At 34.8% G+C, this 25,291-nt stretch overlaps 3 protein-coding genes across 5 annotated transcripts in view; all 3 read left to right on the top strand.

The window, feature by feature from the left end:
- The window catches only part of LOC128243084 (heat shock 70 kDa protein 12B-like), a 46,227-nt gene that overhangs the window by 10,534 nt on the left and 10,402 nt on the right, over window positions 1–25,291 (top strand). The gene's annotated exons all lie outside the window — the stretch shown is intronic.
- On the top strand, window positions 2,947–12,868 carry LOC128243085 (heat shock 70 kDa protein 12A-like). 3 transcript variants are annotated; one of them, XM_052960610.1, is made up of 5 exons: window positions 2,947–3,121; window positions 9,186–9,499; window positions 9,972–10,190; window positions 10,534–10,669; window positions 10,927–12,868. In XM_052960610.1, the coding sequence occupies exons 2-5, from the start codon at window positions 9,197–9,199 to the stop codon at window positions 11,949–11,951; spliced, it is 1,683 nt and encodes a 560-aa protein (XP_052816570.1). In that variant the 5' UTR covers window positions 2,947–3,121; window positions 9,186–9,196; the 3' UTR covers window positions 11,952–12,868. The 3 variants fall into 3 exon arrangements, with proteins under 3 accessions (XP_052816570.1, XP_052816571.1, XP_052816568.1); XM_052960611.1 differs by lacking the exon at window positions 2,947–3,121 and adding an exon at window positions 3,350–3,503; XM_052960608.1 differs by lacking the exon at window positions 2,947–3,121 and adding an exon at window positions 4,888–4,925.
- Window positions 17,577–24,981, top strand: LOC128243089 (heat shock 70 kDa protein 12B-like). The gene is made up of 5 exons (XM_052960615.1): window positions 17,577–17,731; window positions 19,627–19,938; window positions 22,190–22,408; window positions 22,884–23,019; window positions 23,313–24,981. The coding sequence occupies exons 2-5, from the start codon at window positions 19,630–19,632 to the stop codon at window positions 24,035–24,037; spliced, it is 1,389 nt and encodes a 462-aa protein (XP_052816575.1). The 5' UTR covers window positions 17,577–17,731; window positions 19,627–19,629; the 3' UTR covers window positions 24,038–24,981.

The following is a 25,291-nucleotide window of genomic DNA, read 5'->3' on the forward strand; positions in this document are numbered from 1 at the left end:
TGTCCCGCTACAAGTCATGTGACTCTTTTAATAATATAGCGGACGTTTTTATATATAGGAATGACTGTTGTTCACAATATTTTTGTACTATCTTTAAACATATATATGACCATTGTGTAAACCCTATAATATTATCTTGGTCGAAGGGAGCTATTGTCCCTGCATTCAAGAAGGGAATTAATCTGACTCTGTTAATAACAGAGATATTACATTAGTTATTGTTACTTCTAAAATATTTTCTTTAATTTTGAGAAATATAATTAGTAGGTATGAACTGAAGAATAAGTTTAGTGATTGCCAGTTTGGTTTTCGTGATAATCATTCTACGGCTGCAATTTTTTTTCGAGTCGGTCTTAAACAAGGAGAACCACTTTCTTCTGTTTAATTAATATTGTTTATAAATGATAGCTTGAAAAAATAAATTTTCAAACATTTACTACTAAGGATTTAGAACTTTTAGCAATGTATATGATTTTATTTCCTGATAATATTCTATTATTTACCAGCGAGTTTACAAGCCCCGATGGATATCATTTACCATTATTCTGTTAAATTCGGAGTATAAATAAAACTAAGATTTGTGTTTATGAATAATGGAAGCAAAATGTACAACGACGATTCTTAAATTATATCGGTGTAAACGTATACAGACATTATGTCACATGCTAAATGCTCAAGCTCTAAAGGCCTACCAAAGTATCTTGTCTTTGATTGACAAAGTTCACCTTGATTTTAAAACTAAATTGTGTTTATTTGACTCTATGTTCGTTCCAGTTTCATTTTTCGGTATGGGGAGAAGTTGGTAAGCTACATATTAGATTTCTGAAATACATTTTAGATATTAAGCAGCAAACCGCTATCGTTGCTGTATATGGTGAGCTTGGAATATTACTTTTATCCAGTTTATGCAAATAAAGTTTTGTAAAATTTTGGTTAAAAATATGAAGAATGCAAAATCACCAATTAATATGGTATATAAAGACTTTAATGTTAATTATTATTTTATATATATATACAATCCCCTGCTGGAGGACGGATCCTGTGGCAATTTAAGTACTGCTTTGCTGGGGGTTTGAATGAGTAAACGTGTTCATCCAAAGCGGTTAGATATATGGTTTGGTAGGTGGACTTGTAGTTTCAGGTGTCATTTTAAACCAGTCGTTATATTAGAAGTAATTCCCATGTCATGACTCTACTAATTAAGGAAACTATATAGTTTATACAAATAAACATTTCTAATATTGGGTGGATCTCATTATTTGCCAAGTTATGATATGATCAAATCTGATTAGCTTTTCTGTTGTTGGATTTCTGTGTTTCACACCACGATAGAGGTTGGTCGGGATAAATACCTCTTGTAAAAGTATATCTGAAACCCTTTTAATTTCACAGAATTTAGTCACAAACTTCGCTAGTAGATGCTTAATAGACAATGAGCTAAACTTATTGCAAACGGAAGATGAAACACTTGTGTAGTTTGAAAGGCTTTATCAAACCGTTGAAACCACTCCTGCTTAAAGCCACTAAGAGATACTGAGAGCTTCTGAGAAATACTAAGAAGACATCATTAAACATTCGAAAGGAAGTTGCTCAATGTAATTGCGGTTTTATAGAATATATGTACATGAGATTGTAGCTGTCTTGATAAAGGAATTATCATATAGATGTACAAATGAAATATTATGGTATATTGAATTTAAAGCATCTGGTTTTATAAGGGTCAATACTAGCCCGCGAAATTGTATATAATGTTAAGATTTCTTGTGTATATGTAATGTGAAAGGCATCAGTTCTAGTGAGTACAAGACCAAGCCAGCTTTTGTTTTGATTTAGGGCCACATTTGCGGATGCTTTAACCGAGTTTTACAAAATCAGTGAAGGGGTGTAAAGTAAGCGTGTCCCATACAACACCTACTTCCTTTAGTTTATACCAGAACCAGCCGGTAAACGGGTTGTGCGTCGATTTTTGCGATTCCCTTTAACGCTTTCACTAGTTTCTTTCATAAATGCTGACCTGAATTTTGTTTTTGGTTACCGTGTCCCCTAAAAATCGATCACACAATTGACACTTTTCATAATCTATTACCAGTATCCAGCCCCGTTCACCGGACCATACAAAATATCAGAAAGGCATTCATTTAATAATAAAAGCATTACTACTGTTTTCAAATAAACAAAGCACGATCTCAGTGGCATTTTGCACATAACAAACAGTCAATTTGTAACTCCTCAACAGCGGCTGAGCTAGAAAGTTTCATTTCATCAAAGACTTTTGTCAAGCTGTTACCGCGGGATTTTTGCCAGCGCAATTTAAGGCAACTATGTAATTGGCCGTTGAAGTAAACTAAAATTAAACTGAATATGTTTGGATATTTAGCGAAATAATGAGCCAGGCTCGTCGGTATTATGTACGTCGTGATACGTAAAATAGTACGCCAAATCGCTGACGGCGACATTCAGTGCTTTTTTGTCATGTGAATACGATTGATAGGCCATGTTTTATTTTTGTCGAAAATCACTTGATTGTACAGGGAGAAGCAAAAGTCACGATATTTAAATGCTTTCAACACCTTAAAATGCTAAGTTCATTTGACAACAGTAGCAAAATAAAGCAATATATATATAGAAATTTTTATTTTTATTTTATTGAAGTTAATCTTTTTCACAAAATTCGCAGAAGCAAAGTAGACATTACATTGACTTTAAAATGTAGTTTGTTTATATGTTTCATTTAACAAATTAATGTATGCCCTAATACGTTATACATTTCAAAGGATTACTTCAAACAATGACAGATACATCAAAATGAGCAATTCGTACGGTTCGGTATACGGCCCGGAATTAAATAAAAGCTTTACCATAGCCTGAATAGGATGGGGGTTTTCTAAATCAAGTGGTTGTGACGTGTGGATACTTTGAAAGAGCTTTCCGCTAAGAGGTCTTTAATTTACTGTCACATACATTGATTGTTTTTGTTCGACATAAAAAGTAGTTTAATTCAACCGATAGAATACATGTTCAATATGAAGAATGTGTTTTGTCAGTGCACACTTTAACTGCGCTTCTCTCCGAGCTGAAATTACTTCCTAGTCCAAGCGGAAAACATTTGCTCAATTAAAAGGTAAGCATTGAGCGTTTTTGTTGAAGTTATTTAAGTTTCTACAGTAAATTAATGTTCATATTTACATTTATAAATCTATTACAATGGAAAATGTGATAAAGAGTTATGATTTAAATGAGAAATATCAATTTAAGTTCACGGTCATGAAATTAATGAAACAATTTAATATGTACTAGTCCAAGTTGAATGCAGATTACTTGTTTGAATGGCATGTGCATTGTTCGTTAATTGAGAAGGACGATGGTGAAAATGTTCTTAAGTGTAGTTTGCGGAATATTGAAGGACTTACATTAGTAAAACATTGGACCATGGATTTTTTTTAATTTACTGTGCGAACATGACTTTATTTGCTTTCGCGAAACAAGGACACATAGTTAGCCAGGTATTGATTTTTAGGGGCTATACTGTTTTCCCTACATTCATACAGAAAATACCAGTATCGTAAAGAGAAACGCTCCAGAGGCGGGATAATAGTATATGCTAAAACCAGTATGAGAAAAGGCGTTAAAATTGTTAAGAAAACGATATAGATTGTCCTGTATGATGAAATATTTCTTTAAAACATACTATGATATTTATATGGGCGTTTATAGCGCCAGAATCGTCACCTATATACAACATTTTTAATGTTGACATTTTTCTTCAAATCAAAGAAGACATCACTTATTTAAGTCATATTGGTAAAACATTTTTGCAGAATGATTTCATTAATACTAATCATACAATTTCTATTGATGACATAACCCTGGTTGATTCTTCTACGCATCGAATTTCACAGGATTTCACATTCAACCGCTATTGTGGTGATTGACTTGATCTTTGTAAAGCTACACATACAATATAATGATACACAAAGGAATCTTCCCGTCCTCATTTAGCATCTGCATGTTCTATCCGGCGCCCATGTGGAATCCATCCAAAGCAAAATAATCTTAAGTAAAGATAATCGGCCGTAGTAAACCAGCGTAATGACAATTGTTCGAATGGTTTGCATGTTCGACATGTAGTAGCGATTTTTTAAGGTTCACGTGTTGTTGAATAATTCCTGATTCAATGGAGCTATTAGAAAGGAACATCATACCCATACATAGTATTACAGAGTATAACAATGGTTGACTGAATACGTGTTGTTGTTTTATACAGAAGTGTTTCCACTCCTAAAAAGGTAGAAACGTGCGGTATTATGAGATTTATTGTAGAGCGTCTACATACATGGCTAACAGGAACTAGGTTATCGGAAACACTCGTTTAAACTAGAAGTTTCGACCTTGATGGTAGTGAGCCAGTTTTCTTATGGATTGCAACTAAACGTTCTTATAAAATATAAAAATATAAATTTTAATAAACTAATTGTAAATAATAAAACATAAAATAACTCTTTTATACTACTAAGCTAATTGGTCAACACTTTAGTACGACATGGAATCACGTTTTTGTTAGGTAGATATCAACGCAAGGAAAGAAAACAAATCAGAACATATTACATAAAAACAATCATATCCGAAAACAATGTGTATACTTTTTAAGCGTTTGAATCTTTGTGTTAACCCTGAAAAGATGTCTGCCTTATTTTCTGGAAACCCCGTTCGTGGGGAAATAATATTCTTCAACTTTTAAACAATCGGAGATCTTAATAGCTCATTTCCGATACTCCTTTATTTTAGTTGACTTATTTTACGATGACTTATTGGCTTTCTTATATGACAATTGCATCTTAATTTTATTCGAATTATTTCTGTGAAATTCAGGTCGGTTTGAGACGGCATAAAGGCCAAAAACTCGTCATAAAAGTGGGCAAAGCTAAGTAATTATTTTGTACAATGATCTCATAGGTTTTTAGAAAATATTTTGATTTTAAAGAATGATCAGAGCATAGGTGACTCTTAATAAAAGGTAGTTAAGATATGTTTTTACGATCATGTCAAACAAAGAAAACAATTGAGGAAATAACATACGAATGACGTTGTCGAAGAGCAGAAACTGTTGTGGGTTTTTTTTCTTTTGTTGAGTCACTTATTTTAACATAATGCACACACGCATAGTAGTTTTATCTAAAGAAATAAAATTAATCTAAATGAATTGTTTTATTGTGTTTTAGGAATTTTTTTTTATAACGAGGCAACAGCCATTCTCGTCACCGAATTCTTCTTGGATTTACACGTTGGATATTACTGTTTTGAAGTAAATGAACATGTCAATGCTAGAGGACATTGTATTACTTCAATAAGGATGTGTGTACTGGGGTACACTCGAATCTATTTCGTGTTAGGCTTAACTTATGACAGAAAGTATGTGCTTATGGCAACGGTATCAAAAATGATAAGTTGGGTAGGTCAGTGTTAAGAGTCGTAAAGTTGGTGTGTTTTTTTCTGAAATAAAAAAAAACACTCTCTGATCGGGGTGGGGAGATGCTATGTAGGGTTGGATTGCCTTAAACATAGTCATTATTTTTTTTGGCTTTAGACTCATAGTTTGAAGGGTATTTAAGGTAAATAAATGCTCATTGTTCTTGCAAGTATGGTATGGGGTGTTAGGGTTGTTTATCTTTACTGTGTGCAAAATTTGCGGTTTCGTCAGAACTTTTTATATGATTGAATGTGAATCTGTCCGGCAATTCCATTGGATGGTGCATGGACATGAACGCTTAACGTAAAAGTGCTTTCATTTGAAAAAAGGAAAGTGAGTGTAAGTAAAACCTTTGAAGGCCTTTGCTTTATATCTCGATATGTATTAAAAGAAATACTACAATTGATCTTTTTTTCATGTCTTCGCTGACTTCCCTTTAAAAAGTTATCTTCGTAATTTTCTCGAAAGTCGTTTTCTGTGGAGATATCGTATCAAAAGAAAGTAATTATATAATTGCTACTTGGGTACGTTCTTTTTAAAATGAACGTTAGTATCAGGATGAAAATAGTTGGTATCATATACATCTTAAGGTTTAAATTTAAGGTATTTGCTTTCAAAATCATGATTGTTGTTTAATATTCATTCACTTAGTTTTATAAAAATCATATTGGGTTTTGAATCTTGTGCTTTTGTTTCGATAATTGATTACGTTACTTGAGGTAACAAATCGCAAACATTAGAACATTAGCCATTTGTCCAACCGTTTTCCAATGCAACATTTATTTCTCAAATTTAAATATGACGGAGAGATTCTTCATCGGCACCGGATATAACCATGACACAGTAGAAAAACCGCAAATGCAAAATATTAACATTAATGCTCCACGTTGCATCGTCACCAAATATCCGCTTTGTAATCCGGTCGATGGGAAAATGACCGTGGGAATTCCATGTTCTTCTTTCTATTGTTTCAATGCTATATGGATTTTTAGTGTTGGGGGTTTTAATCTTTTTTTTAATCATGAACCTCAATTCTTGAGGTGGGATCAAATAAGGACAATAGTGTAGCGGATATGAGTGCAAATATTGACATTTTGAAGAAAATTCAAATGATGAAATTTCCAAGGAAGGAAATGGTCTCGAGACGTCTTAACGAATATCTTAACGACCTTTCTTTGAAATAAACCTTGAGCATATTTTGACAATGTACAGTTTTATATGAACGAATGGTACTACCAAGAAAGCAAGCGATAAAATATTGTTTTTAAAAAAGCTTTGTCTCAGAACAATATATCATCAGCTGATGAGAATATAGTAACAGCTTTTATGTATGAAGAATAATAAATATCGATGTAGAAAATACAAAAATGATTTGATTAAGGAACGGTTCAAAACAAACTGAATGGTTCGAAGATAGCGTCTCAAGTCACTCGCGGATGTTTGCAAAAGCCATAGTCATGATGTGCCGATCTAGTCACTGTCTTCGTGGAAGAGGACTACAAATGTTCTCTGTATTTTTCTGTTGTATAGTTTACCTTCCCTTGCCCAAACGCTTTCTTTTTCGAATGACTTAGCACCAACCTGTTAAGCTTTGATAAACTCTCATTAATAAAAATAGTTGTTTCTTTGAGTTCCTTTTTCTCCGCTTCAATATGATATTACTGTCCATTTTGATTATGTATCCCACAATAATTGGCCTAGGTTCAATCACCGTTTTTGAAGTTTCCTCTGACGTTTTTCACATTTTAACCTGAACAGTCCTGTATCCATGCTATAAATATATTTCTTCTTCTCCCCTACCGGTCATTTTCATCGATTAACGCTGTTTGTGTTAAATAGTTCGCTTCGGATCAACAAACACATATTTTTTGTCTGCTTGCTTTTCCGCTCTTTCTTCTTGCTCCTTTATCTTATTCTTCAGCACATATCTCAAATATTATTATTTTAAGCTTGTCGAGTTTGATGTCAAACGCCTTTGTCTTCTCCTCTTTTAATCGTTTAACAATTTCAGGAACAACCATTTTGAAGTGTTCAACTTCAGGGTTTTTCATTTTGTTTAATTTCGTATTTATTTCTTTTCATAACGTTTTTTGGATTGATACATATTGCTGTCCAAAGATTCTATAAAAGCGATATCGTCTTCCGATTCTTGTTGGGGCTTGATTCTTTTTCACTGTAGGTGTGTTTTTGTGACATCCTAGTAACCTTTAGTCCCCTTTTTCTTCTTTTGTTTGTTTACGCAGCTCTTTCTTTACTCGCATCAAGTTCTCAAATGCTACTAACATTGCTTTCACTTTCATGTTTGCGTTTATAAACATTTTCCATTCGTAGCGCTTTTTGTGCAGTGTATTTTAGAAATGAGTCAGCGTGGGGTGTAGTTCAACGAACAAGCCAACAAGCCACTCATGGTTGCCAATAGAGAATTATTGTTTTAATTCATGATTCTAATTTCATCCGATGAATGATGATAGCTTTGTTTTTACTCGCAATTTATGTCCTTTCTTTACATTTTAGTTTACATTCTTATGCATTAAACATATTTTATTCTACAAATTTCACGAGTTCCCGATGGTAAACATTACCACACATTATTCATAGTTATGCGATTCTTATTGATGTCCAGTATATAGTTCAAATCATCTATTTGACTAACATTTCTATCGAAATCAATGTAATCCATGTTGGTTCCTACACACCCAATATAAACAGGTGGTATTTCTCTTCATTCATATACTAAAGCGATTAGAACTTCCTCAATGTTTCAAAGAAAGCACAAACAAATCGTATCATAGTAATGGTTGCATAATGATTTATTAAAACTTAAAATTAGAGTTAAAACTTTTATACCCTTCGATATCTTTTCACTTATCTTTCATGACTCCTGCCCACCCATCTCCATGTTACCGTATTGGCCCTTAGTATACACGGACCCCTCCACGTTCAGCTTATTGTACTCATTGCCGTCCTGTCTGGCTGTCAGCATTTTGCGTTATACGTTTCCCCTTGTGGAATAACGTCCATGGTATACTGGTCGTGCATGAATAGCCCAGTTATCTTGGTGTCCAGATGTTTAAAAAACGATTTAACCATCTCTTTAAAGTTTGTATCGTTAAATACCACAAATATACTTCTGATGCAATTAGGAAAAAAAAATCAAAAAGGTTTTGTCCCTGTTAAAGTCAATGCATATTAAGGTCAAAATATGCAAAACACTCGGATTCGTAGTCAGTTTTCTGTGACAGTAACAGTGGCTTGCTTAAAAGGGAAATGACTTCCCCGATTTTACCCTCTCTCTTCCTCAATGATATTGAAATTTATTTACAAGTAGGTATAAATGCAGGTTTGACAATTGATGTAATCGAAGTATATTTACTGCTTACTACTGCTGTTTGACTACTGCTGTTTGCAGATGAAACAGCTATTTTGTCTGAGACAAGGGAAGGCTAAGTAGAACCATTAATTACTTATCCTACAAGTACATCTTACAAGCGAACGTGGATTTTCTCCATTTTAACACAATTGTACTCTGATCCTTATCTATAGTCGTAGAAAATATTGACAATAATATATGCCACTCTGACAGTTAATATTGTTTCATTTCATTGATAGAGACAATGACGACGTCCAAGCCCGGTTGGAATGTGCCTATTTATTTATACTTGCGACACAATGGCAATTCTGACATGCCATTCTGACTAGAAATCTTGTTTTATTTCAGTGACATTGGCGATGTCCAAATCCGGGCGCAATCATCTACTGGTAGCGGCTTTTGACTTTGGCACAACATATAGCGGATATGCATACTCCTTCAATAACGATCCGAGGAAAATACAGACAAACCAAGGTTGGAATGCCGGCACAGAGAAGCTCATTTCACTGAAAACCCCGACATGCGTTCTTTTGAATCCACAAAAGGAATTTGCTGCCTTTGGTTATGATGCAGAGAACAAGTATGCAAACCTAGCTGAAGACAACAAGCACAAAGAATGGATGTTTTTCAGGAGATTCAAAATGCTACTTCATAACAACAAGGTATTACAATCCATTTTAATTATAAACATCCAAAACATGATAAAGGACTAGTTTCAATCGCATGTTTATTCACCTCTATCCAGATGCATCAGCCTCATAGCATATAAAGATATATACTACCAGAAATACTTTATCTACGCAGTATCAAACAGTTAAATACAGTATATACAAATTGATATGTTCCGGATGTTGTAAGTCTGAACATGAAGCTGCTTTATATCAGATGCCCTTGCCAAATGTATACATCTACGTAGAAACTCCCTTTGGGTAGCAAGCACCAAATACACCCATGCAAAGCTTTTTGGCAAGCATCATGAAATCTCGCTGTTCTAATGTTACGAGAAAACAAGGAAATCTTTCAACTTGACCAGATGAAATGTTTTATTTTTTGTTTTTCGATCGTATTGTGATAATTATTAACATGTTTAAAAGTACAAGAACTGTTTAGTTTTTATATAATTACGATTAATAGGGATTGAACCGGTCTGCTAGTGTCGAGGATATTCAAGGAAAGAAGATGCCAGCGATGACTATTTTCTCCATGTCATTACGTTATCTGAGAGACCACCTTGTTGAAGCTCTAACAAGACAAGTTGACGGTATAAAGGAAACAGATATTCTGTACGTGCTAACTGTTCCAGCAATCTGGAGCGATGCTGCTAAACAGTTTATGCGCGAGGCCGCTATTCAAGTAGGTGTTAGCATTTATAAGTTTACTAATAAGTTTGGCACAGTAGCGCTATGATAGAGGTTTATTTAAGTATCATTCATGCACAACTGTCTATATATATTTAAACATATAATAACGTTATAAAATAGTTTATGTCCATTTGCTTATGTTTAAAGAAAACTGCTCATATTTATTTACATTAAAAATTACATAACAGTTCTCCATTTATTGTTGAAGTAATGTGACACCAACTGTTTATACATTCAAATTGTATAACTTAACAGAGACCTCATTTGATTGTCAGTGTGTGACTGTCTGCAGAATATAGCATTGAAAACACATTGCATATTGTCTAACGTTACAGGCGGGGTTTGATGCAGATCGGATAATGCTTGCCCTGGAGCCTGAGGCGGCTTCAATCTGGTGTCAACATATCAATACGAGTATCAAGTCAGACCTCAGCAAGACTGGTAGTCAACGCATGGTGGTAGACCTTGGAGGCAAGATTTTCAGTTTAATTTCAAGTAATATAGAATGTATAGACAAACAATTAAGACGATTATTTGGGATTGGAAATGTTGCAAGTTAAATTGCAATTTGTAAATTCTTATGAGTTTGTAAATCCCGTATGTTTTACTGATATTTAGTTGCATTTAAGTGACTTGACTTTGGCGTCGTTTGTCCTATAATATTAAACTATTTATATTTTAAGATGTGTTTAACTAGAATTCACATGTGTGTATTTCATTTTTCCCAGGTGGAACAGCAGACATCTCTGTCCATGAGCGGAATAGTGATGGCACGCTAAAGGAAATACATCGAGCAAGCGGTGGGCCTTGGGGAGGGACTTCCGTAGATCAGAACTACATCAAATGGCTTACTAAACTTTTCGGAAGGGAAGTAATGTGGAGGTTTCAAAACGAAGAAATGGCTGATTACTTTGATATTCTTCGCGAGTTTGAAACGAAGAAACGTACCATCACATCAGAAACAAAAGGTCCCGTTTATTTTCGAGTTTCCGCCGCTTTAAGGGAAATTCATGACGAAGTGGGTGAAAAGAGTGTTAACGAAATGCTTGCAGAGATGAAGATAAAAGATGACGTGTCATATCGAAGAGACAAACTTCGTGTTTCCGCATACATTGTTAGATCGTGGTTTTCGGAATCGATTGACGAGACAGTGCAGCATGTTCTTTACCTTTTGTCAGAAGCAAGTATGAAAAAACAAACCACGATTATAATAGTCGGTGGCTATGGTGAGTGTAAACTAGTTTCCGACGAAATGAAAAATGCCATCACTAGCAAGAAGATCATAGTTCCGGACGAATGTGGACTAGCGGTTCTGAAAGGAGCTGTTCAGTTTGGTCATCAGCCCAAGCTTATAACATTTAGAGTAGCAAAATATACATATGGGTTCAAGGTAAAAAGAGTGTCTGAAACGGATGGTTGTAAGAACATTATCGATAACGTTTTCCGAAAAGTTGTGGAAATTAACGAGGTAGTTAAAATTGATAGGCGTATACCCGCACCTGGTCAACAATTTCTGAGTATGGATGAACAATCAGAAATAAGTATATTTATATCTTCCGATCCAAACCCTGCCTTCGTTACGGATGAAAGTTGTTCGCTGATAGGAAATTTACATCTGGGACAAGCGAAAAGTCAACGGAGGGCAGATAACGAAGTTAGCGTAGAGTTTTTGTTTGGTGAAACTGAATTAGAAGTGATAGTAAGAACGCTTAGCGACAATTGTGAAAAGAAATGTGTTGTTGACTGCTTGTAACTTTTGAATTATTCATTGTAGAGACATATTGAATATGTATACCATTGGTTGTCGAGGACGTCGATAGCAATTCTTTTTTTCCAAATAAACCTGTTATTTTGATCTTTAATACATTTATTTTTATTATAATTGGGCTCGAAATCACCCTCGCCACGTTCAAAGACGTCTTTTTTATCCCAGATACCTATACGGGTGAGAGGATAATATAAACAGATAAACCCTAACTTTTAATACGAAGCGTATTTGCTACAATTAAGTTTTTAAAAAATCAGAGTGGTAACCCCGACCTTTAAGAAAGCTTAAGTGACACCAAAATAAATTTACGGAACTGTTGAACAATAGAAAGTGATTGTCCTCGATCCTACTGCTATCTATCTGCTATTTTCTCTACCCTTTTTTCTTTATTTCTATATGAGTTTTTGTAGTTTGTTATTTGAGGAGTTCTGTGTTGTTGTTCCATGCTTTTGGTTTGTTTTGCTATAATGCGTTATTGACGTTGGCTCTGTGTCCATGAACGGGGCTTATGTTTAAACGTTCGGCTACTGGATTTGTTTCTATAGTTTTTTACATGCATATGTGTCATTAGGTGTCAACCGCAACGATTTTTGATTACTAGTATTTCGTTTTATTCTTCCAATCAGTTTCCGTTCAAATCAGGTAAAAATCATCATTTTAAAATGTTGAATAAAAGTGACACACTTATTCAAGATTAATACATACACATGTATAACAAACATACATTTTGAGTGATACACCTTCAACTACTTACTGAATAATGCATTTCTGGAAAATATTAATTACTGATAACAAGATTGTAACAGTGTTTCAATAGCTGGAAACGCAAAAATATTAAATGATTGGTGATTGCTAAAAGATTTACTCCGATATACTATAGAAATACCATGTTTTTTGCACATTTCTTTCAAATAAAACTCGGTATCATCCAAACGAACCGTTGTTATCGACATTTATTCATCCCTTTGGTATATCAGAACAAATGTATTAATTCTTGTAAATCTTATTTGGGAGTTAGAGTGGATCTTCAAGAATAAAACTGTGAATATTTTGTTTTACCTTAATATGACCAAAGTTTTAGCATTGAATCTCCGTAGCCAGTCTGACATAGGGATGTGTCGGGGGTTTACTTAAATATAGTTTTAATGATAATTCCAAACTGATATATTGTATTTTCTTTTAAAAATGAACATTTCAACTGTAACAAGGGATTTCAAAGAATTAAAAAATTGGCTGAACAGATTTCGGCATTGAATTACTAGAAAACTGTTTACACTACACACAATATATGCCATATAAATTCTATTATCATCGCATTCAAAACATAAATAATATGTTTTCTGATACAATATTTGATTTATTACTTTCTGACTTTGGTGAATAATTCACTAAACAATACAAGTAGGGCAGTACATCTGGGAACTTGTCAGTTCGTACCCTGGCCATTTCGTACAGACTCGTGTTCATCAACAGACCAAAACATACCCTCTTGGTCAGTTACATCAGACAACGTCTGCATCCGAATCTTCGTTTGAATGCGCAGACCTTTTATGTCGCAGTATCTTGTCGCGTCTTTTGAAACTTTTTAAACTATTATAACACTTGTGTATCGCAGCGAAATCCTTTAGCGCTAATGAGGAGGAGTGAGTGAAACATTCAGCTTTATACCTGCCCGATGGTAACGATGTTGTCAGACTTTTCTGAAGTTTGTCTCGGCGTTTTATTTCTAGATGGTACCCCGTCCTAAGTTTCTTGTTGCCCTTTTTACCGATAAAATCATCACTGGACACTTTGCCCTTTCGTTTTGTGCTGGCTTCGTTCATGCTCTGTAATTCCAAGTAAATCCAAGTCCTTTTAGGTTTCGACTGACGGACAAGCATGCTTTTGGCGATAGCTGTCGTCTGTTCAGATCGGAGAACCAAAGGCATATACGTTTTGGAGAGAATCTCATGTCTTTTTGATACGCACTGATTTTCAATTTCCTCTTCGTCTTATTTTTTCGCGTTTTGTATAGACAAAACATATTTTCCCCACATATGTACGACTTAACTACTTATCATCCAAACACTCACTGAGGTTGAAAAGTTCATAAAACTTTATTTTATAGTAGCATCATTAACCGCGCGGGTTGGTACTAAGTCTATTCTTCAAATAAAACAAAAAAGTTTCCCGAACCTGAAATGTTTGCTCACAGAATATACATGTGTATGAATAATACGCGCAGGTATACCATACTCGTAAATGTTGCAACAGATTCCTCTGAGGCAAGAAAAAGAAGCTACATTTGACGCACGAATATAGACGAATTTCGTTCTCGCTTCGTTCCATTATACATGCAGATATGTCAACGGTATGTCGGCGGTCGCTGACTTTAATTCAACTCAAGTGTATGTGTTAAAGGGATAAACACAATGCAACCCTTACGTTTTTCAAAGGCTTGAAAAAACACTATTAGAAACTCATCAAAGCCTTCTCGCCACTCCTCCCTGCCTCCTGTGTCCTCGTCAATCCCTCCTTTCTCCTGTTATATTGATGCCGTGGAAGAAGACTGAAAAAGAACAAGAACCTATAAGTGCGAAAATTCCAAAGCGATTTCTTATCAAGATTGAAAATCCCAGAAACAGTCAGTTTTTAGATTACTTATAATTTATATAATTTTTAATTTATTATATACTTATTATTTTGTGAATCCGCATACACTCAGGCGAAGACTTTGAAATAAGTTTATTTTTTCTTAAACATTTTGTTTCGTTTCATTAACTGTAAACTTAAGTACACTATTATATTAATAAAGGCAAAATATTTAATTATCAAAAATTAACAGATATCATAATAAGGTCAAATCAAGTTAGATGTCTTACGCGGTGTCACAGATTTTCTGTGCTCGAAAAGGGATATCACTCAGTAGAAAATTGTCAATCCGCATCAAACGCCAATGTAATTGTTGACTGCTACTCTAGTCAACTACCTTTCGCGATCGCTAATTTAGGTTTAAAAACTGTTATTGTTAAATGATAGAAGAATACAAAAGGCTTGATGCGATTTAAATAAATTCGATATTGCTTGCGTGAAAAGGATAAGATGAAAAATCGGTAACACATCGCAAGATGTTGTAGTAAATGACGGTTAAAGCGAGTGACCTACAAGTGGCTTAAACTTCGGATAAATCTATTTTTGTGCGCCAAAAGGATTAATTAAGTTTTAAAAAGAACTTACTAACGTTACATACTTTAAAATACAATGAGTGGCTGAAGGTTTTATTCGATTGACGTCAATTTAACATTGCTTGTCTCAAAATAAAGCAAATATTTTTGGATAATTAAGTAAACATTTTGGCAATAAATATTCAGTATACTGGTTGAGAAGCAGTTTCCGACAGTTTTTATACGTTTTTATTGAATTATTTATACGTGTTTGAATACCTACTAAAATTGTTCACATTTTAGATAACTTCAGCTGAAGCTGCTATTGTCGATATATTTTTCAGATGTGTGACGTCACATTTAGTGTATCTAATAGGGGCGCAAAGAGGGTACTTACACTGTTCTGATTATCTTGTGATGAGAAGCAGTTTCCGACAAATATAATGCGGGGCAGATTTAAGGTGCCTATTGTATGCTTTTATTATCCGTTTATTAAATATACTAAATATAAGACTGTAAAAAGAGAAATATTATTCAATTCTTCAGCATTTACGAAAAATTTAAATCTAAAAATTTACGACTGTCAATTCATACTCGAAATCAGGCAGCAACTGAATATCAATGATATTTTAATTCATTTTTGATAGAAACTTGTTTTTGTATACATTTAAGTGAATGTGGGTGCGAAACAAGCATGACACCAGTGTTCACAAATATGTACACAATGATCATCGTTTGTATAAGTCAATTAAGGAAAACCTTGAAGCTATTCATAGATATGCAAATTAGGTTCACACGCATGCGCAATACGCTGCGCGTGCCGATCCCCCACGTGCAAGTTTGTGCACAAAATGAAAAATAAACATTAAACATTAAATAATAATAAAAGTTACTTCCGTGTCTCGGTAAGAATTTCAACTTTTGATTGCCTAGTTACCATATAGTTGAATTGCAGTACCTTCTTTATGAAGATCTAAAGAAAGTACGCGAAAAAGCGATTTGTCGGAAACTGCATTCCGTCGGAAACTGCTTCTCAACCAGTATAAGTGAAATCCGGAGACATTAATTCTGGTAGGAAAAATGTAAGATGATAGTGTCAAACTTTTCCATAATGAAGTTGGAAGCTCTCAAGCTGAAGTGGAGTATTTTCTAGGGGTGTTAAGCGATCCTGATGCTAATATTCGGACATGTTTGAGCTATTCAGCTTATCATTCCTTGTTTCCGCGTTTGACTACTTAAGATGTGAAAGGCTCACGCACGAGGAATTACATCACCAACAATTTGATTACAATAACTTTTTCAGCGCTTAACAAATTAGAGTATGACTCGAGGAGAATGGGCGATTATGTGATGACATTTTCAAAATTACGTCGGAAACATCATAATGGAAAGTCAGCGGTTGCTACAAAACGGACTTGTACTCCTAATAAATATACAAAACAAAAAATAACTTTCAAGTTGATCTACAGTATAAAACAATTGGACATTTTAAACGATAATTATAATATCATTTTCATATATGTGTCTTTGTATGTGTTAATATATATTATATGTTTTTTACTAAATAAAATATTATTTTAAACCTAAACTTTTGTTTATCTAAACGAAATCGGAGTATAGTTCTCTGTCAGAACGTTTTAGGCTTTGTTCTAATCTAAATAACAGTTAATATACACCCCAAGGCGGTAGACAGGACCCAATTAAGGGTTGACCGACATGCATGTTTGACGGTACAATTATAATTATACTGAGCCAATAATTAACCGAGTTCATAAGCTATATCATCCAAGATAAGCTACTCTATTACTCATTAATCGAAATCGGATTATGCAGTTGTCTCCCCGGGCGTAACACTCGTAATAAATTGGGGCTTGTGACCAACTGAGCACGTATAACAATATCGATCCAGACCCCCTTCCCCCCTCTAGAGTTAAGGTCGAGGTTAAGGACTCAAATAAGGGTTTGCTCGCCTACGACACACGTGTCCCTTGGTGGTGATTTGCTTAAAAAAATCATTCCTGGCTTTTCTCCCCTGGCTTTCCCCCCTCCTCCATTCCACCACTACTACTGTATCAAGTGTACGGTGATCCACCGTGATTATCATAAGATTTGGATATCGCACTAGCTACCTCACAGATATATCGCCTTTCTTTTACAACTTCTTTGTTAGGATGGGCATTTAGAAGGGTTTTATGCTCAACGTATACTCCAACGAAGTCCCTTTTATTTCCCCCGAAACAGTCATGCTATGTGTTACCAGGGATCGGGGCAACCCCTGGTACCATTTACAAATATACATAACATATATAACCAATCAGTTTTTCAATAAAGGAAGTGTTTAAAAGAAATATAGCAGATATACACATATCTTTAAGCAGAAATACATCAATGCAGTAGCGCAAATAATATGGTGTAGTGTAGCCTCATTTACGAGTTACTTCCCTTATCTTCAGAATTTCTACTTCCGGTTAATTTACATACGTATAATTTGTTTATTTGACAACACTTGACCGACAGTATAATCATTTAAGTGTGTGTTCTTTTGATTAATACAGTTGGCTGGGTTTTAATTTTGTCATAGATATTATCGGAATTTACTTCCTTGATCCTGCAGGCATAAAGGTCAGTGTAGTGTTTTATCATATCTAAATATAGTCGCCGATATTAGTAAACTGGGATTATGCTTCATGTTCTTAAATATTTTAGTGATCCCTGTTATCATGAAATATAAAACGTCGAACAATAACTGATTTTACCAATGTTTGTTTTATCTGAATATTTCCATTACTCAAAACAAACACATGAAACGTTTAATTTAGATAAACTTATTTTTAAACTTCTTAAAATTGTATGCGTTTCAGTGACCAAAGTCTTAAAATTCCTTAACGAGAGATGAAGCCAAAGAGAAAAAAAGACTTGAACATCCCGAGCTAACTTGACTGCTCCTCTATATGTTGCCAGTTGCATAAAAGTCAGCTCATCAAAAAGTTATGGCCTCTCAAGTGTCCAAGTGTTTTCTTACAAAATAGTAAGGTTATCTTAAGTATTAACTAACACAAACGTTTCGGTATCTTTCGTACCTTTATTCACTCAATCCATTCATAGTTCACGAAGAATAATCATTCTATCTGTAAAGACCTGGAAGGAATAAGAGTGACAAAAAGTCAAGTAAACCTATGATCCACTTTACTATGAATCTTATATCGATAGTTACATTAAGATGACGCCATATGTACATCTTCATCACAACTAAAATACCCCAAAGCTTACCAAAAACCTTTTAGTAAATTGCTTTTTTATGGTAATTTCAAAACCGAAGCAATATTGAGCTTTCCGCTATAAATGGAAATGACTGTTTCATTGCATTTAAAACAAGACACGTACACCGGTTTAAAATCCCAGTAAATTCCCGAGTGTTAAGTCTGCCCTTTCCAATTTGTAAATTTAAAGTTCGTCACTTATTCATTATATTTATTTGAATACATTGGAAAGGGTTTTCTTCGTTTTTGTTTATGCATGAATTCTGATTTCAGAACTTTAACCAGTAGACAGGGCTTTACCAGTGAAGTAACTAGCGTGCCTGTAGATTACAAACGACTTCATTAAATTGATTAAAATCCCGCCCCATAGGACAGTGATAGATAGTTCGCTTTAAATACAGATGGCCATGGGTTCAGTCCCTGGCCGCGTCATATCGAAAGACGTTAGCATATATGTTCACAGTCAAGAAGTACTGGGTACATGGTGTACTCAGTACTAGTAAAACCCAGGAAAGTTGTATCCGTTATATTCTCATAGAGATTAAGATAGATTTGCAAACCGGGACCTCCTTGTATCTCACTATATTTCTTCAATTATTCTTAGATATATGTATTTGATTGGGAATTGCAGTAACTTCCATCTCATGTCACTTATGACATTCAAAACACAAGTTGTAATGACGTCATGGCGGGGACAAACTATAACGAAGCCTTTGAGCACGGACATACCTTCATAAATTTTAAGTAACAAACAATAACAACCTAAAAACCAATCCCGTTTTAAGATACTGGTCGTTTATCATTGACTAGTCATACATTTATCTACAGTTTAACCTTAAACATGCTTGGGTGACCCATTTTAAGATTAAACACTTCTTCATAGATAGATATTCATTCCAAATGATCTCATATACCGAGTGCGGATACAGGTCATGTTAGAGGGTTGCACTTGGGGGTGTATGTTAAAGACGTGTTCCCGCTCCACCAGGTACGGTCAAAATTGCTGAAGACCGGATATGGGTTTTGGGTATACTATTTAAGAAAATTGTGATTACATATAGTCTGAAATGATGCATTCTGGTGTAATTTATGCATATTTCTTGTTTCACATAGAATGTTCGATAAGACAATTATAGAGAATCCGCTTGTGTAAAATGTACCAATCAATATATGTGAATGTTTGTTTAAGCCTTGTTATTGTACTTCGTAAGCAAAACACTTCAATTTTAATTAACTCCACACATTTTAAAATGACAGGTAATGGCATCCGCACAAACTTCCGGAGATTGGATGCTGGTGGCCGCATTTGACTTTGGCACGACATATAGTGGCTACGCCTTCTCTCTTCGCGATAAGCCGACGATGATCCAAACTAACCAAGCGTGGAATGCTGGTTCCGAAGCACTTGTATCACTGAAAACACCAACATGTGTTTTACTTAACCCGCAAAAAGAGTTCGTTGCATTTGGGGTTGAGGCTGAAGATAAATACCTGAGTCTTGTTGAACAGGGGCAGCACAAACCGTGGATGCTGTTCAGAAGATTCAAGATGATGCTTCATAACAATGATGTAAGTTTTAGCTGGTATGTTTTACAAACAAATACGAGGTTTTGTGATAACGATAGTGTCGTCGATGTCGGCAACTTCGGAAAATCACACCAGCCTTGGCCATAGCTCAAAAGGTTCCAAATATTTGTGGCAACATATAATTCACACATACCTGGTGTTAAAAAACGTAGAGTGATGGCCGTTTTAACGTTTATCGAGCATAAACATCCACATTCGATGCTCTTGTTTATGAAATTGCTTAAAGGTATTTCAATTGTTTTGTATCACGTTGTCCATCGCTAAAGACGTAACGTCGGATATTGGTACCTACTGCTCATCTACGAGTTATTTCTTTGCTTTTTGCAATCGACATTGGTACAGAAACTACGACGGAGAAGTGACAAAACTATTGATAGGTAGAACCAGTATGCAAATATATGTCAGGAATAAAAAATTATATATTCATTTTCTGTTTTATTCTTCGTTTTATTTCCTTTCATTCGATGTTAAATATAAGGTATGTTTTAAATCCGACCATGTGGCATCGCCTCTTAAACTATATACTATATTATATTGTTTTTCAAACGTTTAAATAATTATTTAATGCATTCAGACACTTATTAATCACGAAGTATATCTGATAAAATCTTAATGATCATAGATAAATACGTGTATAAAAATATATTCTGAAAACCATTTATAGTGTAGGTAGGCGTACATGACGTTCATTCAAATGCGCAATGTGATATTTCTTGCTGGCACATGATTTTGCTTCTTATTTCAATGCTTTCGACTAAAACGGCCCCAGTTTATTTTCATCTAAATGGGATTATATTGTATATGTCCAAAATATCCTTTTCTGTACTTTTGATTCATATTATTTGTGAGATGCTAACATTTAAGATCCACTATTACTCCCACATTAGATTTACAACAATTAGTACAATTGTTTTGATAGACCAAAACTGATAAATACATGTCGAGAACAATGGTTCTTATGAAGGATACCCGGTTGAATTTGAAAGAAAGGTGCAGAAAACATGGTATTTCTACCTAATGAGATTATAGAAGATCACAGTAAATATTTTAGCATTCACTAATCATTTAATATGTTTGCGTTTTCAGCTATTAAAAACACAGTTACAATCTTGTTATCAGTATTAAATATGTTCCATAAATGCATTATTCAGTAAGTAGTTAAAGGTTTATCACTCACAATCTATGTTTGTTATACATATGTATGTATTGATGTTGAATTAGAGTGTCACTTTAAAGGCTCTTGTCATAGGAAAATAGAGCGACATAGAGTGACATTTCTGCTAGAAGTAGGCAAAAATGATTTTCAGAAACAACGTATACATTTTGAAAGCATTATTTTCTATGAACCCTATCAGTTATAAAAGTATATAAACAGAAATGCGACATTTCACTAACAGGGCGACTTTATGTTAAGGTACTGATTTTCGAAACCATTATTAAACTTAAACATATATTCTTACTCTATTGATGTCAGCGAGGTTAAGCAATGGTTTGGAACAAAATAACGTTAAACTACAGACGTAATACATCCTTATTCACAATGGAGGATGTAAAAATGTAACATGTGACTTGCGAGGTAAAAAGCTTCTTAAACATATCTTGCATTCAAAATGCACACTTTGAATTGCGATGAGTTTTTCTACACTGTGATGTGCAACTTTTAGTAGGTTCCTATCAAAGTTACGAGTAACACGTATTTCAACACTGAAATGTCAGGGCTTTTTCACCTTCTTTGCTAGGGGCCGAAATTAGGCTACTTCACAATTGGGAAAAATGGTATATTTTCCCAATTTTCAGATATTTGTTTTCACAATTCCCAGATATTTTTCCCAAAAGGGAAGATCTTATTTAAAAAATTTACAATAAAAAATTATTCTGTTTGAGCAAATTATTCTTTTTCAGCTAGAAGTAGACTCACATGTAAGATATGAGCCTGTTTTTTGCAACATGAGTTCCAAGTATCATATGATACCTTGACCCGTGTTTAAAAGGTGTTTTCAATCCTCATAATTTATGTGGAATTTCCCATTTTAGAGACGTTTACACATGTAAATTTCACAATTTGCAGAATTTCACGCGTTTAAATTTCCCAAATTGAAAAGGCTAGGCCTCTTCACAATTTTGGGTGAAAAAGCCCTGAATGTTTATGAAACGTTTTATATCAGTATTTGGCGTAATGCCATTGCATTTCTATTACCCATATTAAATCACTTCTCTCTTTTGTTTTATAACGGGATTAAACCGAAACGCAACAGTGGATGACATCACAGGCAAGAAGATGCCCGCAATGACAATATTCGAAATGTCCATTCGCTACCTACGTGACCATCTAGTTGACGCATTGAAGAAGCAAGTGGACGGAATCCACGAATCAGACATTTTATACGTGCTTACTGTTCCCTCTATTTGGAACGATGCTGCAAGACAGTTCATGCATGAAGCGGCTGTAATGGTAAGCTTCTATTATACTTAATCAATAGTTTTTATACTAGATTGTAATCTCGGAAACTTGTTATTAAAATTTGGTGATTCTACGTCGGAACGGTAATCATTTACTGCTATACATATATATATATATATATATATATATATATATATATATATATATATATATATAAAAGATGTACAAAGGGGACATTAAGGTTACTTAGACATACATGTACTTCTTATGTTTGCCGCTGGAGCAGGGGCGTTTTACCGAATACCAAAAAGTCGGGGATGTTTCAGGCAATACAAATATTTCCAAATAAGAAAACGCTAAATATGTATCACGAGTGGCGACACCCTGGAATCGTCTTGTTTTTAGAGCGACTTATTATCCGTAAAGCACCGCTGTTCTAGCGGTGCCCGAAGCTCAGCGTAAAATTTGCTTGGTGGCGCGGAACCTAGATTATGACTGTTTCATTTATTCTGTTTATAATATTCAGGCTGGTCTAGCCAGTGATCGAATCAAGCTTGCACTTGAGCCAGAGGCGGCCTCAGTCTGGTGCCAACATATCAGCAGTAGCTTCAATGCAGACATTAGCAAGCCTGGCACTCAGTACATGGTTGTAGACCTTGGAGGTAAGCATGTCCATGATATTGAGTGGTGATTTCTGTTTCGTCTGCAGTTTATGTTATTAATAAATGTTTTACTAGTATAAATTTTCGCCATATAATTTACTAGTGACATTCTTGTGACCATCAACGTCAGACCTTGCTTCTTTCTAGAGAAAGAACATATTTTTCGTAATTTGCATCAGCATATAGTTTTTTAGCGCTGTTCAAATACTAGCTTTTGTACAAGAAAAAAGTGCAGCAAGTTGAAATATAACATTACTGTACGAGAATTTCTAGTTTATTATTTCGAATTTTAGGAGGAACAGCAGACATATCTGTTCATGAAAAGAAATTCGATACAACTTTGAGAGAAATACATAAAGCCAGTGGTGGACCATGGGGAGGTACCTGCGTTGACCAGAATTTTATCAATTGGTTGACCAACATATTCGGGGAGAGCACGATGTCCAGATTCAGGGAGGAAGAAATGGAGGGTTACTTTGAACTTTTGCGTGAATTTGAGACGAAAAAGCGCACAATAACCCCAGACACGGACGGACCTGTGACATTTCGCATCCCTATAGTCTTAAGAAGTATCCATGATGAGACTATCAAACGAAATCTTGAACAGATGAAACTTACAGACGAAGTAGCTTTGCAAGGAGACAAGCTAAGAGTTGCAGCCAATATTGTAAGATCTTGGTTTTCTGAGTCTATCGAGAACACAACACAGCATATGATCAACCTTCTTTCCGAGAGTAAACTGATAAATGTTTCTACCATTTTGTTGGTTGGAGGCTACGGGGAATGCAAGCTTGTACAAGATTCAGTTACCAAGAAGATAAGAAACAAGAATATCATCATACCCCAAGAAGCTGGACTAGTGGTGTTAAAAGGCGCGGTCAGATTCGGACATCTATCTCGGTTGATTACGTCTAGAGTAATTAAACACAGACATGGTTGTGTCTCTGAAGATGCAAACATACTCACTGGCTATGAAAACGAATCAGTGCTTGATGGTGTTTTTAAGAGTTGTGCGTGAAGGCCTTGATTGGACTTCCAATGTTATCATTGTAGATAAACCAACGGAAAAATACTAATAATATATTTTTAAACTGGACTGAATCACATTAAAATGTCTTTTTAAACAGAATTTAGGTAGTTATGTTTACCATTTAAAAACAAAACAATGGCACTGAGTCTGAGAAGTTACTTCCGAATTTGTGTTATCTGCCCTTGAAAATCAATTTTGAAATTGGACTCATCTGGGATATTGTATGAAATGTGATATTGTATACTACAGAGTTGTTGTTAAAAACAGCGAAAAACTGAGTTTTGCAACAAAACTATCAAATTCGAGATCATTATTATTCTTATTAATTATATATTGTGTATTGTTTTCTAAAACATGTGTATTTTAACATGTGTGTACTGTTTATCGGATCTTTATTCAAAGGATGGCCGGTCAGGATAAAGGCACCATCCGTTTGGATCTGCCTATTGTGCATAGGTGAGTAACTTGAAATGAAATCAATACAAGTTCAAAATTTGAAATTCTTACAGAAACGTATGAACTCAAAAATACCACTCGAACAAGAAAATATGCAGCCGGGTCACAAAAGTATGCCTTCACGGTACTTTAAAGCATGTTGTATGTGACAACAGATTTTACTACTTTACCTTATGTGATGATTTAACAAACATTATTTTTTTCTGATATGTTGCATATAATTATTCATTAAACAGTCGGAACCCGTTGGCTCGTTATCCCAGGGACCGGCCAAAATACTTCGAGCTTCGAGAATATCGAGCCAAGCGGGAATGCTTACATACCGTAAAGTTGATCGGTCCTTGACATCAAGTTCGAGCCTACGAGGATATCGAGTCATGCGATATCGAACCAACGGGTTTCGACCGTAATAATCATGTATGATCCATATGTCCATAATGTAAATGACATGTATAATTGAGACATTATGAAATGCTTTCGTGTTGTAATTCATATCCATAGTATTTAAAATGGCGATTGAGTTTTAATTACAAGAGAAGTATCAATTAAACAGCTTTAGTATGTAGCCCTAGGTGTCTCTTTAAACAAAAGATGTTGTCCGGCTAGCGCACTCGCTTCTCAACAAGGCGACACGGGTTCGTTTTCCGGCCTGGGCGCATGTGAGTTTGGTTTGTGGTCACCAAGCCGGACAAGTGGGTTTTATCCGGGTACGCCGGTTTCGCCCACATCATAAGACCACACACTTGCGCAACATCGTGCCAACGAGAGTGACTTAGTATAAGCTAT

This window comes from Mya arenaria, chromosome 8, assembly GCF_026914265.1.
Source record: "Mya arenaria isolate MELC-2E11 chromosome 8, ASM2691426v1".
In the NCBI taxonomy this organism is placed as follows: Eukaryota; Metazoa; Mollusca; class Bivalvia; order Myida; family Myidae; genus Mya; species Mya arenaria.